Genomic DNA, 24780 nt, shown 5'->3' on the forward strand with positions numbered 1-24780 from the left:
AGCATTCATTTATCCAGTTACTGTTGTGACCATTCACTGGCAATGTAAAGGCTGGCTGGGTATAACTTTTAGCTATGAATGATATCAGCATCCTGGTCATCAAGATAGTCTCTACTTGTTAGAGAGGAAGAGATGTAAGAGAAAGATAGGAGCACTGTGGAGGAAACTGCTGCCTCACATCTTGTCTCTGCTGCAGCAGCAATGACTCTATTCATCCTCTATTTATGCTGCTATACACACACTGAATTCTACCAGCTCTAGCAATTGTCCTTGTTCCTGATGGAGAAGCTGCCTCCTCTGTGGGCATTCTATTCCACTGGCTAAACATCCTTCCATTAAATTATTTTATTTTTAAGTGGAGTTTGTTTAGATTCAACAGTTAGTTCTTATTTTTCCTCCCTCTTCTGGATTTAAACTTTCCTTGGTAGCTAAATAGATGGGACTTCTTACATCTCTCTTTTCCGGCCAATATTAGGATTCATAGCTTATCACCTTCTCTCCATTTCTAACATTGTTTTAAGTATAAGAATACAAAATGTAGTTATTTCATTAGCATCTCTCAATTCTGTATATGCTATTAACATGTATTCCTAGGTTTTAGGGAGTCCAACTTTTAGGCACCCACAATTTTTGAGGACCAGCATCACTTTAAGGAGCCAGCCCTGCTATGCAGGGTTGAATCAAGACTTAAAATATTTAGGTCCCAGCATCTCATTTCTAAGTGCCCAAGCTTTTCTAATCCTGACAGATTCATTGCTTCCCAAATCAGGTTAAGAACATAAGGGTTCTGTGATGTTCCTATATTAGTGTAAATAGGGTAAGTGCTGTTTGTTTAGAAGATACATGGTAAGTGGAGTGAAAGAGGAGGGGGAGTGAACGGGCAGTAGAATGCTGGATGATTGGCTGAATGTTTAAAATGGCTGACAGTATAAAAGGAAGAATGTCAGGTAAATCTGGGTGGATGTGGTGTGGACGTTGGTGGGCTTGAGAGGGTTGTTTTGGTGGGTTTTGAGAGGAGAGGGTGGAGTTCGGATTAATACTAAGACCAGTACCTCAGGAATAGAGGTAACCATATGCTTAAGTGCCTTTTAAAGAAATCTTGTTATCTCTGTTATATAATAAAATACTTAATTTGGTTTACCAAAGGCCTGATCCTTGGCTGGGGTTTCACAGACCAGAAGGGAGGGTAAGGTAAATACCAAGGCTGAAGGATAACAAATGGTGGCAGCGGGGAAGGGTAGAATAACATCACAAGCAGTCTGAGTAAATCAAAGGGATTGGGACAGCTTAAGCACGCAGTCACAGAGGTAACCAGATAGAGAGACTCAGGCAGAGTCTCTGGGACTACTGGTTATAGGACGTGACTGGTGGTGCTGCCTAGCAGGGGGATCTGTTGAGATCTGTGCTAGAGCGGGGAGAGAAACCATAAGAAAGGACAGTCTGGACTGGTGGAGTCCCTGGTGGTGCCTAGAGACAGGCAGTAACCACGAGCAGGTAGGAACCTGACAGGGAGAGCCAGGGAAGGGCGTCACAGGTTCTATTCTGAGAAATATTCTGAGGTTCCACATATCTTTAGATTTTAATAAATCATGTGTTCTTCTTTGAGAACATTCAACACACAGAGCCTCCCACTCTCTAGTCTAATCCATCCTGATCTGCTTCTGAATTATTCTACAACAGAGATGCAATATCCTGGTTTTTGTACTAGCTAAATTCCCATATTCTGAATTTCTCTATTTTCTTTCTTTTCTGATTTGAGTTATGTTCTGAGAAGCAAGAATCATTAGAAACAATCAGAATGGGCACACTTCAGTCTCTGTCTTGGGAAACATCCAGGAACTTGCACCACAGAAAGAGTTCTAGCTTGGCTGGGTCCCTTCTCTGTTGCTTACTTAACATTATGTGTAATCCAACCCTGACCACTACCCTGAATACATCCAATAATGAATTAGTGCTTGGTGCTGTAGCAACACACTAGAAAACCATGGTCATCTTGCTGACATCTCACATATACATGTAAAGTCCTTTACAGATATATATATAGCATTACCAGATATGTAGTCATTCCTTAATGAATGATCACTAGCATCCTAATTTGGTTACCATACACTAGAGCGGCTTAGCTGACTGAGTAACCTAGACTGCTCTATAAACAACTATTGTATTTATAACACTGCTGGTGTTCCAATGTTATCATCAATTCCTGTCAATTCCTCTAGTGTGGTGTAGAGGTTAAGGTGTTGGACTACAACCTGGGAGACCAGAGTTCAAATCCTCACATAGCCATGGAACTCACTGGGTGCCCTTGGGCCAGTCACTGCCTCTCAGTCTCAGAGGCAGGCAATGGTAAACCCCCTCTGAATACTGCTTTCCATGAAAACTCTATTCATAGGTTCACCATAAGTCGGAATCAACTTGAAGGCAGTCCATTTATATTTTTACAGAATTACACATCACATCCGTTACTGGTGAGGGCAATTATAATTGCCACTTACTAGTTAACTGTGACTAGTGATGCTGCATTAGTGAGCATTTCCAAAGCCAGATGCCAATATACTATGATTCATTAGTGGTAAGGGAACAACCATCTCAATATATTCACACACAAGTGTATTTAAGACCACCCGTAGAATTCCATTAGCAGTTGTAATGTAACCTCAATGTAGTTATTTCCACACTATGGGGAAAACTAAGTACTGGTGCTTTAACTCTTCATTCATTTCAATGGGATACAGGCAAGAACTCCATGCAAATCCTATTCAAAAGATTAGAAGATGCAGCACCACTTTCCTAGTACAATTTGCTACGTATTTGCACAATACAAAAAAAGCGCTATTGGGCTTTCTTAACACAGAATCACTTTTTGTACATATATATAGCCCTGGTTAAACAGCCTTTAATTAATGTGGATATCATATTTTCCCTTGTAAAATATCAGTACAACATTTAGTTTTTTTCCCATTTTGACACAGTTCCCTGTTCACTGGCTTGTTAAGAATGACTGAAGTCACAGCTCTGCCCATGCCTTATAGTTCCTGGTTCTCTGTTATATCAGCACTGACTATCACTGGCTTTCTTGATACCTCTCAGTTTCAAAATCCTGATTTCTCACTTTCCAGCAAAATTGCCACTTTGAAAATTATCCCTATACCCAGAAAGTAGTGGGGCTTGCAAGTAGCTTTAAATTCACGATTTGGGTTAGACTTACTCCAAGATGTCAGAATGCATCAATGGGGGGGGGGAGTAGGGCACAGTCACACACACCCAGATCTCCCTTCAAGGTACTTCATTAACTTCCCCTCTCCACCACCAATGCCCGAACAAAAGGTCATCAGGGGTCATGGGTAGCCAATAAATGGTTTAGAACCCAATTATCCTTCCCTAGTTTCTTGTCTATGGGTGGGGGAAATGTAAGCTTTAGATTAAAAAGGGGGGGATAGGACAGAAGGAGTGAGGAGAGGGGAACCAGAAAGGTTTATGACCCCACTGCCTATAAAACCTTCCCTTCCTTCTGTTCAGGAACCATAAAAATACTCACACACACACAATTGCTCCATGAAAGAACGTCAGAGGCAAAAATCATAATTGTCATTAAGGAAAAGGGGAATGAGGAAGGATGAATAATAAGGAATCCAGGAGGTGGGATCTGTAGGTCCAGTGAATCAGCTCCAGCCAATCCAATGAGCCTAGGGCAAGGGGAATCCAGATGGTCAATTAAAATCAGATTGGGCTACCCTTGTCAATTTCAATCTGGGTGGTGTGTGCATGTGGCTTTATTTTGGGGGGGGAACAAGTTGTTAAAGGGAGAGAGATGGTTGTGGGGAGGAGCAGCAAACGTTTAACACAGAAAAAAGCCCCAGCGTGTCGCCGATTTTATGGGCAGTAAAATTTCAAAGCCATCCAAGTCTATTAATGCTGGAGAAGGAAATTTCTCAATGAGCTGTAGAATTGGCTAGGAGGGAAGTCCTTCTCCCTACTGCAATTCCTCACACTTGTGCCCCCCACACCTTCCCATCCAACACCCCTTCCTTCCGCTTAGCCTTCACACGCTCCAGACCATACGCTGCCTCCCCTCCCAGTCCGCATCACCTGAAGTGAACATTTTGAGTCATAGATTTTTATGGAAGCTTCCCTTTAGTAGAAGGGAAACTATGAAAACTATGTTGTCAAGCTTTTAATTCCAAAATGTGCACAATTTCATATTATGGTGCATCCTGCTGTATATTCTGTCTCCTCAGTCTCACAGTGTAATTGTATTTGTTTGAGGGCAGTCTGCTGATCTGGATGCATAGAAAATTCTGCATAAATGCAGCTGTGGGTTTCAGTTTGTTTCCTTAGATTCTAAGCATAACCAAAGCGCGAATCACTATTATTCCCTAAGTAGAATGATACAGATATATATATATATATATATATACATTGACTTGCTCACCTTTCCCCTCTCCACTCAGAATCCTGGATCAGGTAACTAAACTTATTTTCAATGTCCGCTGTCTCTTTGTAAGCTGTTATTACCACTCTCATTACATGACAGCCAAACACCTTTCTTCTAAACCACTGCATGTCTTCCTTGCAATGCTCCTAAAGCTGCTTTTCTGTGGTTGCCATTTTGTCTCTGGTTCAGAAGCCAGATTTCCTTTTCAAGTATGCAATGCGTTGAGTTGATTTCAAGTCCAGCAGTTCAGTGTGAATCACCCCTTCCAAAGACTTAATGGCTTTCAGTTCTCTGATTTCTTTAACCATCTCAGTAGTGTTCCGGAGGTGGCAGACGTAGCAACCAAGTCCAATGTAGAGGCTTGACCCACCATTTTAGATCTACTTGATCTGCAGGAGGTCACTTAAAAAAACCCACATTTCTCTGGATAGCCAGTATATGCCATTTGTACAAATAAGTCACCAAACAGTGCTCAGGATTTTGTAAATAAATCTCTATAAATTGAGAGGTCAAAGGAGTCAGATTTGAGGACCAGAAGCAAGTGGATGTTTCTAATGCAAGCCTCCCTACCATACTGCTGTCATCACAATCCAGTCGGACCTCCTCTTACTAAATCAGGTTTCAACTATCAACACTGAAGAGTGCAAGAGACAAGAAAGGAATAATGCCATCTAGGTTTTCTCTTCTTGCTGCGGAGTACAGCTCAGATCTTTTATATGATAATGAGAAATGGTCATGATTTTGTATATTCCTTCCAGTTTGCAAGAAATAGTTTCTAAGTGTGTCCACTGAGGTAGAACAGTTAGATCATCTGAATCCTTCCTTTATTCCTTAACACTGTAAAGTCATTTCAGTGAAGCAGCAAATGATTATGCATTTGTAGAGATGGGTAACCAAGGCACTTATCTGGTAACACAGGAAAATAAACCCAATTACTGTGAGCCCCAGTAAACCAGTGACTGAAAACTGGAATCCATGGGCCACAACCAGTTTGATTATGCCAGCTACCCCACTAGCTTTTATAATGCTCCTTCTCACGCAGACCTGAGCCCTTCAGTGTAAAAGAAGGTCCTGCTGTGCCTCCTAGATCGGCTCTGCTTGAGACTGTTTCATGTCTATAAAAAGAAAGGAAGAGATGCATTTCCAGGATAGCCCTTTATCTCCATCAAAACATAACCATGATGTAAGTGAAAATGAGGACGTGGCTCCAAGATTATGTATGCAGTCTGGAAATGCCTGTGTTTGCCATGCATAGTGGGATGCAATGCAATGCTTGACATAGACAATGCCTAGGAAACCAAGGATTTGGCCCATTGCTTCTAACTTTCCCCATGGCACAGCCTCTGCATGGCTTTAGTTTCAGATTGTATCGCATTAATCTTGTTGCTTTAAATTCAAGAGCATAAAGTCTACCTTGTGTTCACTAAAGACCACTGAGAGCCTACCTCCAACATAAAATATTGGCTTTAAACTTGGTTCTGGTAGTTTAACTGACTGTCCTAACCTTTTGAGAATGTAACTTAAGCTGAGGCAGTTTCAGATTCTAAGCAGCATCAACCAAATTATTTTTATACCAATTCTGTGCTGCTGCTGCTGCTGCTGCTGCTGCTGCTGCTGCTGCTTTAGGATGCTCTGATCCCTCTAGGTACTTAAGTAATTGTTGATGAGTAAGCAGATTTGTCTTAAAACCCACTAGACCCAAACAATAAAGAGTTTACCATTTCCGCCTCAGCAGCTGCCTATGGTAAAATGGATATACAACAAAACTTTAACTAAATCACCCTCCAATGGAATATTGGACCCTCTTTTCACTCTCTTCTTGTGAGCCATCAGCCAAACACATATCCTTTGCACTCTGTGTTTTTGTTTCCCAAAATCTACTGGAGACAACCTCATGATGACCCATCCACTATGCTTCCTTGACTGGTTGATGGATCCCTATTCTCCAATTGATATAGACTTGTCAGATTTGTACATGAATGGGGCCCTGGATTCTCTGTCCTGTATAGAAATCTGTGTGGACAAGAAGCTACCATTGAATTTGGATATAAAGATATTGCAAGCGTTTTGGAAATTGTGGTTCTAAAGAGAAAGCCTGATTAAAAAGGACTATGTATCCCAGAGTGTGATGGCAAACTTTATGTATAGAAGAAACCAAATATGCTTTCCCTTATCAGTAAGAAACTTGTAAAGAATATCATAGTCTTGGAAAAGCAAGGCAAAGAGCTGGTAATTACGTTCATGCAAAAGGAGAATGAAGTGGCAAGCCCTAAGGTGTACACAAGCTGATAAAAATATGAATTAAAAGAAAGAATCGATATAGTCATCCATATAATTTCCATTGTCTGAATTAAATATTATTGGAATGTTCTGAACTTAACTCCAGGGAGCAAGTATTACTCCTCTTTGCAGTAGAAGAGAAGATGATCAAGCTTCCATTGTCATTCAGTTCTGAACAGAAGGATTTTGTCATGGAAATATTTCCTATCTTTATGTTCTAGAACATACTCTGTCCTCCGTATTGTGTTCTGCATAGTGCTGTGGTGTCTCCTGAATGCAGATATGCACACACATATAAATACATATGGGTGGAAGGAGTCAGTGAGAGGACAAAACTCCTCAGTGAGATGCTGCTCCAGGAAGCAACACTACACCTCAGAAGAATCTGTGATCCATTTATAAGCAACAGAAAATATGATGGAAGGGGAAGACTAGCTTTTCCTTAATTGGGACAGTCCAAAACTGAGGAAATGGAATCACAGGGGCCACAAGAACAACATCAACTATAAAATACTCTTTATCGGGGTGGGGAGTGGGGATCTTTTATGAACTAATGCTGTGGCAGTAAAACATGAACCCCTGAAGGATGAGATACCTCACATTGAATAGCCAACATGACTCAGACAAGACCATTTCCCCCTCTTTTTTAAAAAGCCAGCTTTGAATGAAAAAACATGTCTGCAAGATCTTTTGGCCACTTTGAGGAAAACAAGGTCTGTGTTAGGATAGGGTGATTTCCCCCCAAAATTTTTTTGTTAAGGATCGAGTGATTTCTATGAACTAAAGAATAAAGATTTTGTTGGGGTGTGGTGGTATAATGTTCCTCGTAACAACCAGCCAGCTAAGTATTTAGATTACGGCCTCTTTCTTTGGGACAATATTGCAAGCAGAGTCTTCATCCAGAATATTATAATTTATTATATTTTATTTCATTTCTATCATGCCCTTCATCACAAAATGATCCCAGGGCTGATTATATAATAAAAATAAATGCATTCATTATACCACAATAAAACTAATGTAATGTTAGAGGCATAAAAACAATTCCAGAACAGTTGAACTCTATTGACAGCCTCACACACTCATTACAGCTGGAACTGAAACAAATAATTCCAGCCACAGAAAAGAATAATAATAATAATAATAATAAAATTTTATTTCTAGGCCGCCTATCTGGCCGAATTAACGGCCACTCTAGGCGGCGTACATAGACTAAAATATAACATAGAGTAAAATATAACATATAATACAAAACAACAGTAAGTATACTCAATCCAAACCTACCCCCATCATACAAAAATTTAAACTAAATTAGACAGAGGTCTCGAATGCCTGCCTAAAAAACCATGTTTTCAGTTCTCGGCGGAAGCCTGTCAGGGAGGGGGCATGGCGGAGATCATAAGGCAGAGAGTTCCAGAGGGCGGGGGGCACAATTGAAAATGCCCTCTCTCTGGTCCGCACCAGCTTAGCTGTTTTGACTGGTGGGACCGAGAGAAGGTCTTGGGAGGCTGATCTCGTTTGGCGGCCTATCTGGTGATGCTGAAGGCGTTCCTTTAGATAAACTTTAGATAAAGAAAGACCAAGAACTACCTTCTCTCAAGCCCAATGTATCACAATACGATGAGACCTTGTATGCCCAAGATTTCTCATTAGCTATACCAAAGCACACTGAACAATTGCCTGTTTTGCTCCTAGCATCCATCCACAATGAGACATGTAAAGCCAGTCATTTTCTGTTCACGATAGAGGCAGAAATTATACCTTTGGATACATATCCAATCCATCCTGTCCTGTCAGACGTCTCCAGAAAAATAAGAATTGCATGTCCGTCTACAAGAGCAAGCTGGACCAAACAGACCTTTCTAATACTACCTACTCTGATCCTATTCCAGTGTTCAGGAGCATTAAGAAATATGTAGGGAAACTAAAATAGATCCAGGCAGGAGTCAGAGGAAGTTTCAAGGTGGACTGGCAGTTGTGCTAATGAAGGAGACTGGAGGATTCACTCACATGAACAGCTCAATGTAACTTCAGTTGAGTCAATCATGCAATATTTGTTTATAACAACTCTGTCCTTATTTACTATATAGGTTTTGGCCATTCCCACATTCCAAACATGACATGGCATTGCTCTAAATTCAGTGACAAATATGGATAAAGTGTTTTGCAGGTACTTCATTATGTTTGGCAGTCCTCCTTACCTGTCAATTCTTGCTCACTTCACCATCGGGATATGTTTTGCAAAGGATCTAAATGTTTGCCTCATAGGGATTTCATTCATGATTTCTTGGCCTGGATATCTGGCTAAGTAATTGTGATTGTCCTCTGATATATTGATTTTTAAGAAGAAACACTACATGTCTCTTTTAACTTTATGGAGCTGGTATAATCAGCAAAAATTGCTACAGAAGCTTAAAACCAACTTATTTACCACAGGGTCATCTTTGCTGTGATATATCTGCTGGCAGTTGCAAAATATGCTGACATTAAGGAAGTCAGAGGTAAAAGAATGTTACAGAAACCAATGTCAACCACATCTTTTCTATTTTACCCTCTTTCTGACCAAACTCTCACCTCAGGTCCACTCCAATTACTCTCACTCACTCTGCACTAGGTCACCAGGCATTGTCATTTAAGGGTCTGTGCTGACAATCCAGCTGTGTATGTTTATGGTATAGGCAGACAATGGATTTAGAGACATTTAATATTTTTGAGATCAGTTTCCTGTTTGATTATAAGTTTTATGTCCCTGGCTTGCTGGAATTAAAGCTATTAATTAGATACAGATTGTAAATCAGCTTGTATATTTAAATGCTAACAAAAAGATGACAAAGGTAACAGCCTTCTTCAGATTAAGGGAGGAGGTTTCTGTGGTACCCAAGAAGCTGATGGGGTTGTGCATATAGTTAATTCTTCCATGTGGATCATGGTCTATGCTAGTTGTCTATGCTAGCTGATGCAGTTTAAGGAACAAAAAACCCACACCACCATATAAAAATCTACATGACCAGTGTACATCACTTCAATTCAGGTGAACTGCTGCTATTTGTCATTCAGTGACTACCAGCAACGTTCTGGGTGTTGTAAAGCTGGCTGAGTTGCCACAACAAAATTTAGCATGCAGAAATGTATTGTGGTGCACTTACCATTCAGAATCTCCACTCTCCCAGGGTGCTATCACCTGCATTCTACAGTGATGTGAAGCCTCATGAAAAGTTGGAACGAGAGAGGCCCAATGTAAGCCTCGGTTCACACATACATCATACCGATAGCTCCAGACCCACTAACGTTAGTCATAGCCAAGTTTCATTGAAAGCAGTAGAGATTTAAATAATTGGTAATTAACTTGTTCTATTGATTTCAATGGAACTCAGTGATATCCGGCTCAGCTGGATAAGGGCCAGTAATAGCATGTGTGAAATGAGCACCTTTAAAAGCAATCAATCTGAAGTAATGGGAGGAATTTCTAAGTTCCATTCCTTGGTATCTGTGATGACTTGTTCACACATGCAAGTCATTACTTGTTTTGCAGTTGTCAAATTATTAACATGTTTATTTGAACCACCCACCAGAGAGATCTGCTAGATCAAATTTTAAGCGTTTGTGGAGTCTGTTATATGTAGTGTTTTGACGTAAGCAGTAGTGTAGTGGCAAATGCAGAAGTACAGGGTCCCTTCATGATAGGCACAGGCACAGGCACAGCCACAATCCCTCCCCCCTTTTTTTTGCTGCTGGGTTGAGAATGAGGTCCCTGTTAATGCCTTCTCCCACAACAACTGATGTCCCTAAGAGATTATCAGCATGAACGGACAATCAGCATGAAAGGGGAGAGTATTGGCTACTGAAAAAAGTATTCTCAGTGGCTGATGCACCTCCTTTCACTCTGACTGGCACCAATCAGCAGGAAAGGACAAGGAAGCATGTTAGAAGACTCTTCTCAGTGGCTAACACACTCTGCTTTCATGCTGATCAGCTCATACGATGCTGGAGACATTGGGACCCTGCTGGGACCCTGCTCCCAAAAAAGTAAGGGGTCTAAGACCCCTGAGCCCCTGGATGACTACACCCCTGGACATAAGACATTGGAAGAAAGATAGACATTAGCTAGTCATGCCTACACCTGCTCTTTTCTTCAGGCCCCCTGCATCACATAACTTTCAAAGGACTATCTGGAGTGAATCAAGTTTAGATTTTATTACCTTGACGAGTACCACTGCTGAAGTTCCAAGATCTAACTGTTGAGATAGGATGCACCAGCTACTTGCTTCACTGCAGCAAGTCGGCCTTGATACAAAATAAAACCCTGCTGCTGTGCAGTCAGTAGCATCTGCTCAGCCACATGTTTGTAATTTGTCCCTCTCCCCTCACCCTAGCTTTATACAGTGGCTGAATGTGCTTTACTGTATTAGGCTGCTGGCACAGAGCAAATGAGAAAATGTGGAGGTGCTACTGTGCCTGGGCTGCTGCCCTCACTAAGCCTCCTAGCAAGCTAATAGCTGTTGATGATTTTTCACCTACCACCTTGAAAACAAAGCTAATGATTCCAAAGAAAAAAAGAAAATTGTACAAGATTTAACATTTGTTTAAAAACACAACGACCCTGTAACAATACTAAAAGATTTTTGAGGCCTATTTTGTGTCCCTGCACACACAGCACGTGGGGAAAGTGCCCCTAACACTCCATGACAACTGTGCAGCTTCTGTCACACAGAGACATTAGCCGAAAGCTTGACATTCTCTCCGCTTCCACCCACAAGCCACTACCTATATCACACAATATATTCTAGGGAGGGCATTTATTTCAGAATAAATAAATAAGAGGCAGGCGCATTTTCAAACAAGTGCATGCCCAGATCGTGACAAATATCTGGCAATGTGCATGCCAGAGTTAGTACCAAACATTAAGTCCTGAAACATGCCTTGCCCTGATGCTCCAAGTCCTGGGATACGCCTCAAAGGTTCCTAGAAAATGGGTTTTCACATTCAGCCCACTTCCAAACAAACTTGGCATAGGGCACCACAGCAGGGAATATTGCACAGCACTTAGGTCCAGGCTGTCATCACCCCCCAGCGACTCTGTTTGTTTTCCCCAAACACTAAGAAACATTTTTAACAGTTTTTGCACAAAAGAAAAAAAATGCCATCCATGTGGATTTTTTTAACAAATGGGAGAAGTACAAAGGGCCATGGATCTTGGCAGACCGGGAAAGGGAACAGGGAATGTGCTTGCATGGTGGGGGAGGCAGCTGGATATTCCAAAGCCTCCGGCTGGGCAAACTTCTCGAGCTGTTTGCAGCTGGCGAAAGGAAACCTCACAAAGGGGATTATGCCTTAACTTGGCAGGGGGAGAAAAAAGAGCCACACTCTCCAGCGCTGAGAAATGCCATTTACCCTTTCTGCTTGCCAGAGAACTCGAGTGGCATACCGCTTTCAGAATCATGACATCTTTGGCAACAGTGCGCCAGGGCCACAGCCTCTCCATGACCTTTCTTGGGTTTGTTTGGTTTTGGCAAAAAAAAGGGGGGAGGAAAGTACTTTTCACGGAACACCAACCCACACACATACCCCCCTCCGCTCCTTTCCAAAGCTGAGCTCGAATCCGCAAGAAGCTCCGCGAAGAACACAGCGACAATGCTCACAGCTAAGACGAGTTTGCACAATACTCAAAAGGCAAAAGGCTCGGTGGAGCCACTCGGTACACAAAGCAGAGTTTTCCTTCAGATGCAGCCGGGTGGCAAAGAACTTTGCACAACTTAAAGAAAAGCGTCGGTGGGTTTTTGTTTTGATTTTGTTGCAATAAACTCGTAGCGTGTCGCCTTCATTTTATTCAAATAGAAGAACAGAAAACTGCATGTATCTTTTGGGGAAAGATACCTTTCAGTTGCACCGACGCACGTACAACCAACCACTCAGGTCAGTCCCCTCCCGGCCATTACTCTCCAGTTGTTAAGAGAGAGCCCGATCAATCCTGCCAACGCTGGGGAGGCGGCCGAGGATGCCTCCTTCCTCACACCTGGTCAGCGCACCCCCACCCGCCATATTCTGAGCTCAGAGGTCCTGACGACGGCAGCTCTGCCTCTTCTCTTGGCGTGATTTATTCCTCGCTGAAATAAACAATAAGCTCTGGGACCAGCAGAAGCGCCGCGGGCTGGCCCGTCAGGAATCCCGCTCGCTTTCTTCCTTCACTCCCCCCCCCATCAGAGGCGTCTAAAGTTGTGTTTGCAGAGTCAAAACACCCCCCACCCCTCCGCCCCCTGCCCGGTCCTGCCCGGTTAACAAAGAACTTACTTTCTTGGGCCATGCTGATGACAGTCTCCGTGGTGGCATGGTACTCGTCTTCCTCCAGATAGTCGTCGTGCTGGAAAGAGTCCCCCTGGAAGTCGTGCAAGTCCAAGATCTGCTGTAAGGGAGGCGCTTTGGGCAACAACTGATTCACCACCTCCCGGGTGATGTTGGGCGCCTCTTTCAGCCTCAGCTTGCTGAGTATCTGCGATTTGATGCTTTCCAGCCTCATTTCTTTGCTGTGCTTCCGCCACATGCACACCGGGCAGCCCTGGTCCTCTGCCTCTGTCACCGGCGGGACTCCCGCCGTGGGCGCTTTATCCGCCCCTCGCTCCACGGGCTCCCCTGCACAGATCTCCAAAGCCAGAACCAGGAAGCCCAGGAAAACAGGAGCCTTGGGCACCAGCATGCTTGGCGAGCTGCTCTTCCCCCGCCCCCCCGCCCTCACCGAACCCGGGTCCTTTCTCTTGCAAACAAAAAAGCCCTCTGCTTTGGCCTGGGGATGAGGGGCTGCAGCTGCTGGGGGCTTGGCGGTGGTGGGCGCTGCTGCTGGGGCGAGCGAGAAGTTCTTTGGGGTTGGCGATGATGGGTGACTTGCTGGTTGGGGGAAGGAGAAGACGGGGGGGGAGAGAGAAAGAAGGACTCTCCTTTTATATCCCAACTGAACTGTGTCGTAAAAAGCCTTGATTGGCTGCGAAGGCAACAAAAGATCTCCGGGCAAAAGGGCTGTCACCAAAGGGGGAACCGCGAGAGAGCAGGAGAGCGGAGTTCTGCGCGCTCCTCTTGGGTCACCGCGAAACAGTCCAGCCTCGCTCGTCTCCGTGTCAAACCTTTTCAACGCAGGCAGCTCTCTTTGAAGCCAGGAGGGGAGGGGGCGCTGAGGGGGGCGGGGGGCGGGGGGAGGCGGAATCTGACAGCCCCTTAAAGAAACAAAGTCCCCTTTCCAAAGCCACTGCCCCCGTCTCCTTCTCCTTACCTTCCCGTGCGGTGGATCGAGGTTTTAATAATGCCCCTCGGAAGGGAAGGGGCGCTCGGATCAATAAATGGGGAGGGGTGGCGCGTGTGCCTGGGGGATTCGACGTGAAGGCTGGTCACGGCGGCGCGGAGTGGAGAGATTGCCATTTAAGCGTCGCTGGAGCTCGAGAGAGAGAAGCGACGTCGCTGCAGACTTCTCTCCCCCCCCCTCCCCGCCCTCACCCCTCGTTCCGATCCACCTGGCACTTCCCTGCTTGTCCACTTTAGGCATGTTAAGAGCTTCCTCTTCGTCCCCCGAGAGTCTCTCTCTCCACATCCCTTTCATTCTCATTTCTAGGACATTTGACAGTTTCTAAGTGCCCCGAGCAGGCTAACTCTCGGATCGATTTGACGGTTTCTAGATCCCTCCTTTCCCTCCAGCTCCTGGGCGGTTTGACAGTCCTTAAATGCCCCCTCCCTACTCAAGCACAGCAAGACACGCGAGCCGCTGCAGGAGGAGAAAAAAGCCCGTCTTCTGCCAAGCTAGCAGTTTTCTTTCTGCCTTTCTCCCCGGCTCTCGCGTTGCAGCTGTCACCCACTCCGTAACCCTCCGCTGCCCTTGCGTTCATGCCCCGCAGCGCCTTGCTTTGCACGCCGGCGCGCCGCCTCTTTCCCTTGCACCGGCTACCATCGCAGCTCCAGCCAGGGCGCTGCTAACGGGGGGCGGCTTTTGGCAGGTCTTCAGGCCGGCTCCCACCAGGAGCCACGTGCGGTTTGGCGGTTTGTGGTGGTTTGCTTAAAGCCCCGCGTCTCAGCGCGCGGGGTCGGGCAAGCGGCGCCCCTTCCGCCTTCGGCTTCATTGACGGCATTTCCAGGGCTTTAGAGACCCCTCGCTTGTGTCAGCGGATGTCCCGGGCGAACATCTCGGGGCCCCCGCCTTGCCAGCGGCCCTACCCGCTCCGCTGGCCACAGTCAAAGCCTCCCGGGTCAAGGGAGCGTAGCGGGGGCCGGCGGAGCTGGCCAGGTGAGACGCCTATTAATGAGATGGGCGGTATAGCCGGGGATGGCGGGCGGGCGAGCGCGCGCCACCGCCCGGGAGCAAGGAAGGAATTAGAAGAAAGGAGGCCAAAGCAGCTAGCGAGAGCCGATCCCCCCTCCCTTGAGCGGGGGGGGGGAAGTGGGAAAGGGAAGTCAGGATTTAAAATGTCCAACGGACGCGACCACCCTCGCTTGCTTAAACAACGTCTAGTTTCCTTACTAGACGACTCTTGTTGCTTCCCCTTCAAAAAGACTGGCTCGCTTTTCCAAGGAGAAACTATTGCCCTCAAAGCCATCTCTATAAACCCTAAAACCCACCCCCATTGTACGTGAAACACGCTTTCCCTTCAGGAGCCGGAAAGATTCCTTTCTGTGTAAACGCCCCACCTGGGGTGAATCATTCAGAGGGTCGTTTAGCCAAGTGGTAGATTTATTGAATATGGTGTGTTCATAGACGCAGGTAGGAAGGCGGTCATCCATGTTGCCAGGTGGTGGGAGACATCATCACCTGATCAGACATCTGGGGAAGCAGGGAGTAAGAGTCAGAGTCTCCTTGGTCTTTGACAGAACACTGCAGACAACCATTTTAAGAACATAAGAAGAGCCTGCTGGATCAGGCCAGTGGCCCATCTAGTCCAGCATCCTGTTCTCACAGTGGCCAACCAGGTGCCTGGGGGAAGCCCGCAAGCAGGACCCGAGTGCAAGAACACTCTCCCCTCCTGAGGCTTCCGGCAACTGGTTTTCAGAAGCATGCTGCCTCTGACTAGGGTGGCAGAGCACAGCCATCACAGCTAGTAGCCATTGATAGCCCTGTCCTCCATGAATTTGTCTAATCTTCTTTTAAAGCCATCCAAGCTGGTGGCCATTACTGCATCTTGTGGGAGCAAATTCCATAGTTTAACTATGCGCTGAGTAAAGAAGTACTTCCTTTTGTCTGTCCTGAATCTTCCAACATTCAGCTTCTTTGAATGTCCACGAGTTCTAGTATTATGAGAGAGGGAGAAGAACTTTTCTCTATCCACTTTCTCAATGCCATGCATAATTTTATACACTTCTATCATGTCTCCTCTGACCCGCCTTTTCTCTAAACTAAAAAGCCCCAAATGCTGCAACCTTTCCTCGTAAGGGAGTCGCTCCATCCCCTTGATCATTCTGGTTGCCCTCTTCTGAACCTTTTCCAACTCTAGAATATCCTTTTTGAGATGAGGCGACCAGAACTGTACACAGTATTCCAAATGCGGCCGCACCATAGATTTATACAACGGCATTATGATATCGGCTGTTTTATTTTCAATACCTTTCCTAATTATTGCTAGCATGGAATTTGCCTTTTTCACAGCTGCCGCACACTGGGTCGACATTTTCATTGTGCTGTCCACTACAACCCCGAGGTCTCTCTCCTGGTCGGTCACCGCCAGTTCAGACCCCATGAGCGTATATGTGAAATTCAGATTTTTTGCTCCAATATGCATAATTTTACACTTGTTTATATTGAATTGCATTTGCCATTTTTCCGCCCATTCACTCAGTTTGGAGAGATCTTTTTGGAGCTCTTCGCAATCCCTTTTTGTTTTAACAACCCTGAACAATTTCGTGTCGTCAGCAAACTTGGCCACTTCACTGCTCACTCCTAATTCTAGGTCATTAATGAACAAGTTGAAAAGTACAGGTCCCAATACCGATCCTTGAGGGACTCCACTTTATACAGCCCTCCACTGGGAGAACTGTCCGTTTATTCCTACTCTCTGCTTTCTGCTTCTTAACCAATTCCTTATCCACAAGAGGACCTCTCCTCTTACTCCATGACTGCTAAGCTTCCCCAGAAGCCTTTGGTGAGGTACCTTGTCAAACGCTTTTTGAAAGTCTAAGTACACTATGTCCACTGGATCACCTCTATCTATATGCTTGTTGACACTCTCAAAGAATTCTAATAGGTTACTGAGACAGGACTTTCCCTTGCAGAAGCCATGCTGGCTCTGCTTCAGCAAGGCTTGTTCTTCTATGTGCTTAGTTAATCTAGCTTTAATAATACTTTCTACCAGTTTTCCAGGGACAGAAGTTAAGCTAACTGGCCTGTAATTTCCGGGATCCCCTCTGGATCCCTTTTTGAAGATTGGCGTTACATTTGCCACTTTCCAGTCCTCAGGCACGGAGGAGGGGTTGCCCTTATTTTATAGTAAATAGATCGTTGTCTGTTTCCATCCATGGTCTTTGAAGGGTCTATAGCAAAAATTGTCAATTTTACATCTGGGCTCTGACTAGGGTTGCCAGTCCATGGCCTGAGACTGATCCTGTATCTTTAGGAGAAGAGAAAGTCAGCCAAGTGCAGGTGTTCTTGCAAAACCACAAGGTGGAATTCTCCCTTCCCCCTGCTCAACTTTTAAAGATACAGAAGCGTTCTTGGTTAGGTCTTCTGTATCTTTAAAAGTTGTGCAGGGGGAAGAGAGAATTCCACCTTGTGGTTTTTCCCATTACAGAGTTGCAAGAACACCTGCACTAGGCTGACTTTCTTTTCTCCTAAAGATACAGGATCAGTCTCAGGCCAAGAACCTGGCAACCCTAGCTCTGACATATATCCTAGAGAGGTTTGGAGGTGTTACAAGCCTGAGAGTATCAGGTGTATTTAGTTCTGGCAAGGGGGGCTGCTTTGGGCTATATGCGTGTATGTCCCTTCCTCCCCAACCCCCCCAAAAGTCCTTAATGGTCATAGTGATAGTCTATGCAGTTTAATAGTACAGTATGCTTTCTGCACCAAAAAGGCACGAGACACAATTGGACTGATTCCCTTTTTTGTTATTACTGTCTAACTGCTTTATTTTTAAAAAGGAAACAACTCCATAGAGCCCCTCTTGAAGCAGGATCATGATTTCATGTTTCAACAGGGGTTTGACATTAGTTGATATGTAGAACTAATGTATAGACTAGTGATAAGAGACACTCCTGAACCATAATCAGATATGATTGGAAATAAAGGAGCAATTCTCTTTCTGCTTTGCCCCCAATTGCTCATATTGCCCCAATTGCCCAATTGCACAATAAGAGCTCCCCAAAATATTGGAGCATGATATTAAGGCTACAATTCTATACAGACTTACCTGGGAGTAAGCCTCATTAGAAACAAGGAAACTTTCTTTGGAGTAAACATGCATACTGTAAACATTGCACTGTAAGTAGAGTTATTCATTTGTAATTTCTGTGGTCAAAAGAAGCACAGATTATAATGTAATTTGTAGACTCGAGTGCTCTTAACATGATGGAGCTGCAGCAGCAGTACTGGAAAGCATCCTGGCTAAAGGAACATAAATACATTTTTCAAGGAGCATATCCTTAAATTCCAACCTAATTACTCAATTTTGAATAAGTATAACATCTTGGTTTCATAGAATAACATGCAGTGGCCAGGTGAAAAAGAGGACAAGGCTTTTGCACCTTTAACAATCATACAGTAGAAGAAGGAATTTCAGCCGGTGTGTAGCTTGCATGACAAACAACCAACACATATTAGAATTTCCACCACGACCACAAACTTGCGTTCAAGACAGCTCTTAAACGTTTATCCCTTTTAAACCATTCTACTCATGAGTTACAAGGGCACTTCAAGAGTCTTCAAGGGGTGTGCTATCTTATTTGTTCAGCATCAGATAATTCAATCTGTTCCTCATATTGGCTTCCAACTCACTTTTGGCCATGGCCACACTTTATTTTATATAAGCAAAGCTGATATGCTCTGTTCTGCCTGGAAGGGTCATAGGTCAGTAGTAGTTCATCTGTTTTGCATGCGGCAGGACCAGATTTAGGGCATCAGGTAGGAATAAGAATATTGCTGTCAGACAAGCTGGACAGCCACTGCCAGTCAGTGTAGACAATACTGACGTAAATGGATCAGTGGTCTGCCTTGGTGTAAGACAGCTAGCGTTCTGGGTTCTTAGGTCCTAAGAAACCACTACTACTCACCAGTAGTATAGTGGCAACTCCAGAAATTCAGAGTTCCTTCATGATAGTCATGCGGTGCCCCCTCACTTGTTTGCTCTCCATCATCATTTCCACACTCCTCAGTCCTGCCTGCGTGTGCCTTCTTCCACAACAACAGATGTCCCAAGAAGCCAATCAGCATGGATGGGCAGTGTGTTAGATACTGAGAAGAGTCTTCTCAGTAACTCTCTTACCTGCTTTGGCTTCAATCAGCAGGAAAGGACAGGGAAGCATGTTAGAAGTTTCTTCTCAACAGCTAACACACTCCCCTTTCATGCTGATTGGCTTGTAGGATCCTGGAGACATAGGGACCCTGCTGGGACCCTTCTCCCAAAAAGGTAAGGGGTCTAAGACCCCCCCAGACCCTATATGACCCCCCAGACCCTATATGACCCCCCCAGACCCTATATGACTACACCCCTGCTGCTCGCTCACTCACCTGCTGGTGCCTAATTGGATTCTGTGTTTGCCCTTTGGTGTTGCCATTGAGATCTTCAATCTGTAGCCTGGCCTTTCCCAAAGCTGGATACTCAATTGTTCCTTCTGAGCGGCAGAAATATGCAATGGCCACAGTGAGAAAGTAAACGCCCTTTCATCACCTGGTCTAGGCAGCTGCTTACTAGTAAGGTTGGTCCTATCTCCCACTACACTAGAAATGGGAAACCTATTAAACTCCAGTTCCCTTCAGCTCCAGTTAACACGGCCAATGATGAGGGATGAGGAGAGTTGTAGTCCAACAATATCTGGAGGGCCATCCCTGCATTTGATTAAATGGTTGCTCTTTGGGATGTATCTATAAAGTTATATAATTCTTCTATGCTTGGATGTCATTTCCACCAATACTGCTGACATTTTAGCCCTGAGACTTAAAAGATTCTCCTAGGAGTCCAATGGCATGCTTTATGTTCCTCTACTTTAATAGGTGTTTGGACAGGTTACACTGGCCTTGTACACAGACATTGAAAGAAAATGACATGATGCTGCCATACAGCCTTTCAGTGCCACAAGTGCAGGGGAGTCCTGCTGCTCCCCAAACTGGCACAAGGCAGCCGCCACGTTTCTTCTCTTGGATGTCAGGGCTCGGATCCCAGCAACTCCAAGGCATAAGCAAGCTCCTTCTCAGGCCCTTGCTGCCTGGGAAAGGACAGCCATACTGTATCAAACCCAAATCCATTAAAAGAGAATGAGAAAAGGAATGTCATCTTCAAATAGACAGAAATCTTAAAGATTGACAAATCCATCTTGGTTCCTTGCCATCTAACTCTGCAACATATCACGCTTAATTATAATGATAGATGTAGCATGTTCTATAATCGCCTTTGGACTAACACAGTGTGTTAGCTGAGCATAGAATCATAGAATAGTAGAGTTGGAAGGGGCCTATAAGGCCATCGAGTCCAACCCCCTGCTCAGTGCAGGAATCCAAATCAAAGCATTCCCGACAGATGGCTGTCCAGCTGCCTCTTGAATGCATGTGAGAAGGCTTCACCATTGATCTATGTTAGTATGCATTATGCTGAAGATTAGCCAGTCACAAATACCATGGAACTCTATGATCCCAAATAAAGGATCACAAAATATAGATATTACAATCCCCATAACCCAGCCTCTCAGTTATCCAATTTATTGAGTGTTTCACGTGCTTAATTCAAGATCCTAATACCTCCGGATAAGGCACTTCACTGGAGCTGCTCTTATAGACCCCTGTTAATATTGGTATTTCTCATTAAAAGGATACAAATCCATGGTAAGTCACATTTGCAGAGTGTCTGAGGTATTTTTCTCTAAAAGAAATTCCATATGAGCCATAAGCTTGAGAGTTCCTCCAGATGTCCTTTTTATTGTGAATACATGAGGACTTGTGTTCACTATGATTTCCGGACAGCTATACACAATCCTACTTTCGATACAGTTTGTGCCTGCAAAAGCTTTGAGCAGACAAACTGCTTCATTTCCATCCAGTACATGTCCTGTACCTTTTTATACCACAAATGTTCCAGTTTATTTTTTGTCCCACTTTTGTTGTGCTATATTGCCCCTCTGGGTGGCAATAATGCAGTAACATTGGGAAAACATTACAGAACAACTATTAAAGTGAAATGATGTGTGGACAGTTCAGTAGAAATCCACCACTAATGCGCTATTATTGCATCAATTACATGTTGCAGAATATACCCTAAAAAAAAAATCTAGAAGGGCCCAGACATTTTCAGAAGCCAGATTACAAATTTCTAATACAGCAAAAATATAATGTTCTCCACTAGGAGGCTCCGTCTGCCGTTCAGAGGTACTGAAGCCAATGTGCCTCTCTTTATTGACATGTCTTATTTTTGCTATATTAATCAATAGCCACCTGAACAGTCTGTCTAGCTTCACATTCTAAGGCCTGAGAACCAGAAACCAGTATGGGACTATGTAGATGAAGGGTAGGGCTATTGTAGATAGGATGGGCTAATTTATCAATGTTTTCTACTTAGCAATAGAACAAAGGGAATGAGCTGCAATTAGTAATGCTATTTGGGGAGGAGCAAAACTGCCACACCAACAAACCAGGATCACCAGGACCAAGTTTAGTCTGCCTCTCAGTGGTATTCTTGAGTCATTTATCCAGAGTTAAAGAATGGTTGCCGGTACTTGAAGACACTGTTGTGAGGACAAAAGTAATTCCACCTGCAACTAACAGCAGTACTGTTCGATACTGAGAGAGGATTACATGGAGGGGAATATAATTATGCCTCTATGTAAATGGTGGGAAGGACCTGCTCTTATAAGTAGCCTTCTTCTGTATGTTGCTGACACAGATGTATATCCCTGTTCACATCTCGTTGCTATCAGGTGCTGGAAGATTTGAGCTTATCGCTTGGTTTTGTTTTTGTATCTATTTCAAGCCCAATTTAAAGGGCTATGCTGCTGTTCTTGAAGCCCTAAATGACTTGGAGCCTGATTACTTTAGGGACTGTCTACCCCAAACATCAGGATCAGGAACAGAGACCATCCATTGGTAAATTCAGGGCTGGTCCACAACAATTTGTAAGATTCTGTCACCTGCAGCTCCATGTACAGAAGACACCTGGACTGGCAGTTGTGTGATACTTCATAACTGGCTGTCTTCATCATAAATGAGAGCACTAGGTTAACTTAGGTGGGACAAAGCGGGCTGTATAGCACACACAGTTTCCTTCCACCACACCTTGCCATCTGAGGCAGCTGTGAAGTTCCATACTGGTATATAAATGTTTGATGCTATTATATTGTAATATTTATGGTAAGAGATGTGTATTAGTGTAATTGAGGTAAGTGGTGAGTGTTGGGAGGGGGGAATGAGTGAGTGGAATGTTGGTGTAGGTTGTATGGTGACTGGTTGAGTGGCTGAGGGTTGAATGTTTATATTGAGTGCTTGGCAGTTTTGACAGTTTTAGGTTGTTAGGTTGGTTGGTTTCGGGCTTAGAGAGCGTACGGTCATTTGGTTTGTTATTTTGGATTTAGTTGGTGTGAGGGTGGAGTTAGTGTGAATATCTAGGTGGGTCACTACACACTTCTGAAGAAAGTAATCTTGCTCTTTTAAGTACATCTGTTATATAATAAATATTGTTTTGTTTCACACAAACAAGCCTTATAATTTGGCTACACCAGAGGTTGGGTTAGATATGTTGTATCTATGGTGACAGCATATCTGAAGAGGAGTTTAATATCAGGTCACAGGGGCTGAACCCACAGCTGTGAACTTTAAAAGGACAAAGTGTCACCAGGGAGTTCAGGCTTGCCTAATATCTGAGCCACATACTATAGCATCAAACCTATGGAAGTAAAAGGGAATCCCTAATAGCTTTGCTATATTGGGTAGTGTGGAAAATTAAAAATCAAAACACCATGTTCCCCCCTCTGGTAACAGATGTGGGGTGGGGGAGGCATGACAGCAGCCACCTCATTCTACCTCATGGTAAGGCTTGCCCTAGTGAAATTTAGCAGGTAGGGCAGTGGCGCCAAGACTGGCACTTGCTACCATTAGATATCTGTCACATCTTCTCTTTGTGTAGTTGTAGACATTTACTGAACACTTTGTTGTTGTTCAGGCCAGCTATTAGAGTCTCATAATAGCTTTTCATTTGCTGCTGTTGAGTTTTAAGCTTTTATCACTGTCTGCAAAGAGTGATCTGCTTTTAATGCGTGTGTGTTTGTTGACTTGCTTTAATTTTTTAAATCTTGTGTGATGGTTGTGATGCATTAACTTTTTGAAAGCTGCTTTGGATACCTTGTGTAGAAAAGCAGAATAAAAATAAGAAAAAAATTAAACACCCTGACGCTCATCCAAATTCTACAAATTAACTGGATGCATGTTGTGATTGGCAATCTTTAACCTGAGTTGCTAGCAGGCATGACCTGTTGCCTATAATCACAGCTGGACTGCAGGTCAAGAAGAATAAGCTATTATAGTGGTCACTGCAAAATTGTTTGGAAAAAAGGAGGAAACAAAAAATACAGAATCAGGGAGACTTCCAACAGTGACAATATCCTTTTAGGAGTTTTTTGTAACAAGCAGCTTTGAAAATATTAGGAAACAAAGAAGTCCTCAAGTTTAGGTAAGCAGATCACAGCCAGGAAGCTGAGGAATCGGCCTAATTCAGCACAGGAGATATCTACAGACTTCCAGTCAGTCAGAAGGAAAGGCAAACAGCTAATATACACATGCATGCCCATAACCTGTCTATATGATAAATATTTTGTTAAACCAACCACTGGAAATTATGTTTTCATAAACAACACATTTTTAAAAAATCAGGAAGTGAACGCTTTCCAAGCACTGCAGTTTTTTATCTCTCTTACCCAATGAAATTGATAGGCAGTAGATATTCACACAACATAAATGAAATTCACTGCTGTAAGAGGTGGTGGTGGCCACAGGATAAGTCAACTTTAAAATTAGATTTTTCTCCTTTTAAAAAGACTTTAAAAGGAGATAAGTGGCTACCAGATGATGGCTAGATATGGAATTTCCAACTTTTGAGGCAGTATGCTGAGGTACAACAGCAGGAGAGGGCTATTGCCCTCATATCCTGCTTGCAGGCTTCCCATAGATATCTGGTTGGCCACTTTGGGGAGGTGGTTGCTGAGCTAAGTGGGCTTTTGGTCTGATCTAATAGGTTTTTCTTATGTTCTTGAGAAGAGATTGAGCAGTCATGCCTTGTGTGTGGTGTGTGTGTTGGGGGTTGGAATGATAGTGAAGGTAAGAATTGGTGTCTGAATGGTACAGCAAGAATTGTTAGTGTTGATGCTAGTAGTAGTGGTGGTGTTGAGACAGCAGAATTGTAAGCCAGCACTCTCAATGTTGACTTCAAATCTTTCATGCTGCTAATGGCACAGGGGCTGGTTATGGGGGGGTTAAGTACTACCAACCCTAACACTTATCTGTGCCTTATATACTGTCTAATGTAAAACTCTTCATACACTTCGCTTAGTAGCTATACACGGTAAATAACAGTCCAGGTGACATATTGGTATGTGGGTATTTGTAACAGTGATATTTATCATTCTTATTACATTCCTCTATCTGCAATAGAAATTCCCTGGGCAGTTTCCATAACACAAAAAATACAAAAACAATTAAGATACAGATAAAACAAAGAGAACAATTGTAAAACACATATTCAGAAGGCAGCAGTATTTTATGATAGCTGGTGACAAGTGGGAGGAAATAATTAAAATGGTTTTATGTTGTGATGGTATGGGAAGTTCCTGTCCTATACAGATTTCTTTGGCCACTGACTGTTTCTCTTACAGGGATTATATAAGGATATTGTTAGTGCTGGAGAGACTTTATC

The 24780-nt window shown here is 43.8% G+C and overlaps 1 protein-coding gene across 3 annotated transcripts in view; it reads right to left on the minus strand.

Moving 5' to 3' along the window:
• The window catches only part of GDF11 (growth differentiation factor 11), a 39908-nt gene extending 24803 nt beyond the window's left edge, over positions 1 to 15105 (minus strand). For 2 of the 3 annotated variants that reach the window (XM_061615457.1, XM_061615455.1), the window contains exon 1: positions 13004 to 15105. In XM_061615457.1, coding sequence (XP_061471441.1) covers positions 13004 to 13406 — 403 coding nt within the window. In that variant the 5' untranslated portion in view covers positions 13407 to 15105. The remainder of the gene's footprint in view (positions 1 to 13003) is intronic. The other variant, XM_061615456.1, reaches the window with a different exon arrangement.
• Positions 15106 to 24780: the final 9675 nt, after the last annotated feature.

Source organism: Rhineura floridana, chromosome 3 (genome assembly GCF_030035675.1).
Source record: "Rhineura floridana isolate rRhiFlo1 chromosome 3, rRhiFlo1.hap2, whole genome shotgun sequence".
In the NCBI taxonomy this organism is placed as follows: Eukaryota; Metazoa; Chordata; class Lepidosauria; order Squamata; family Rhineuridae; genus Rhineura; species Rhineura floridana.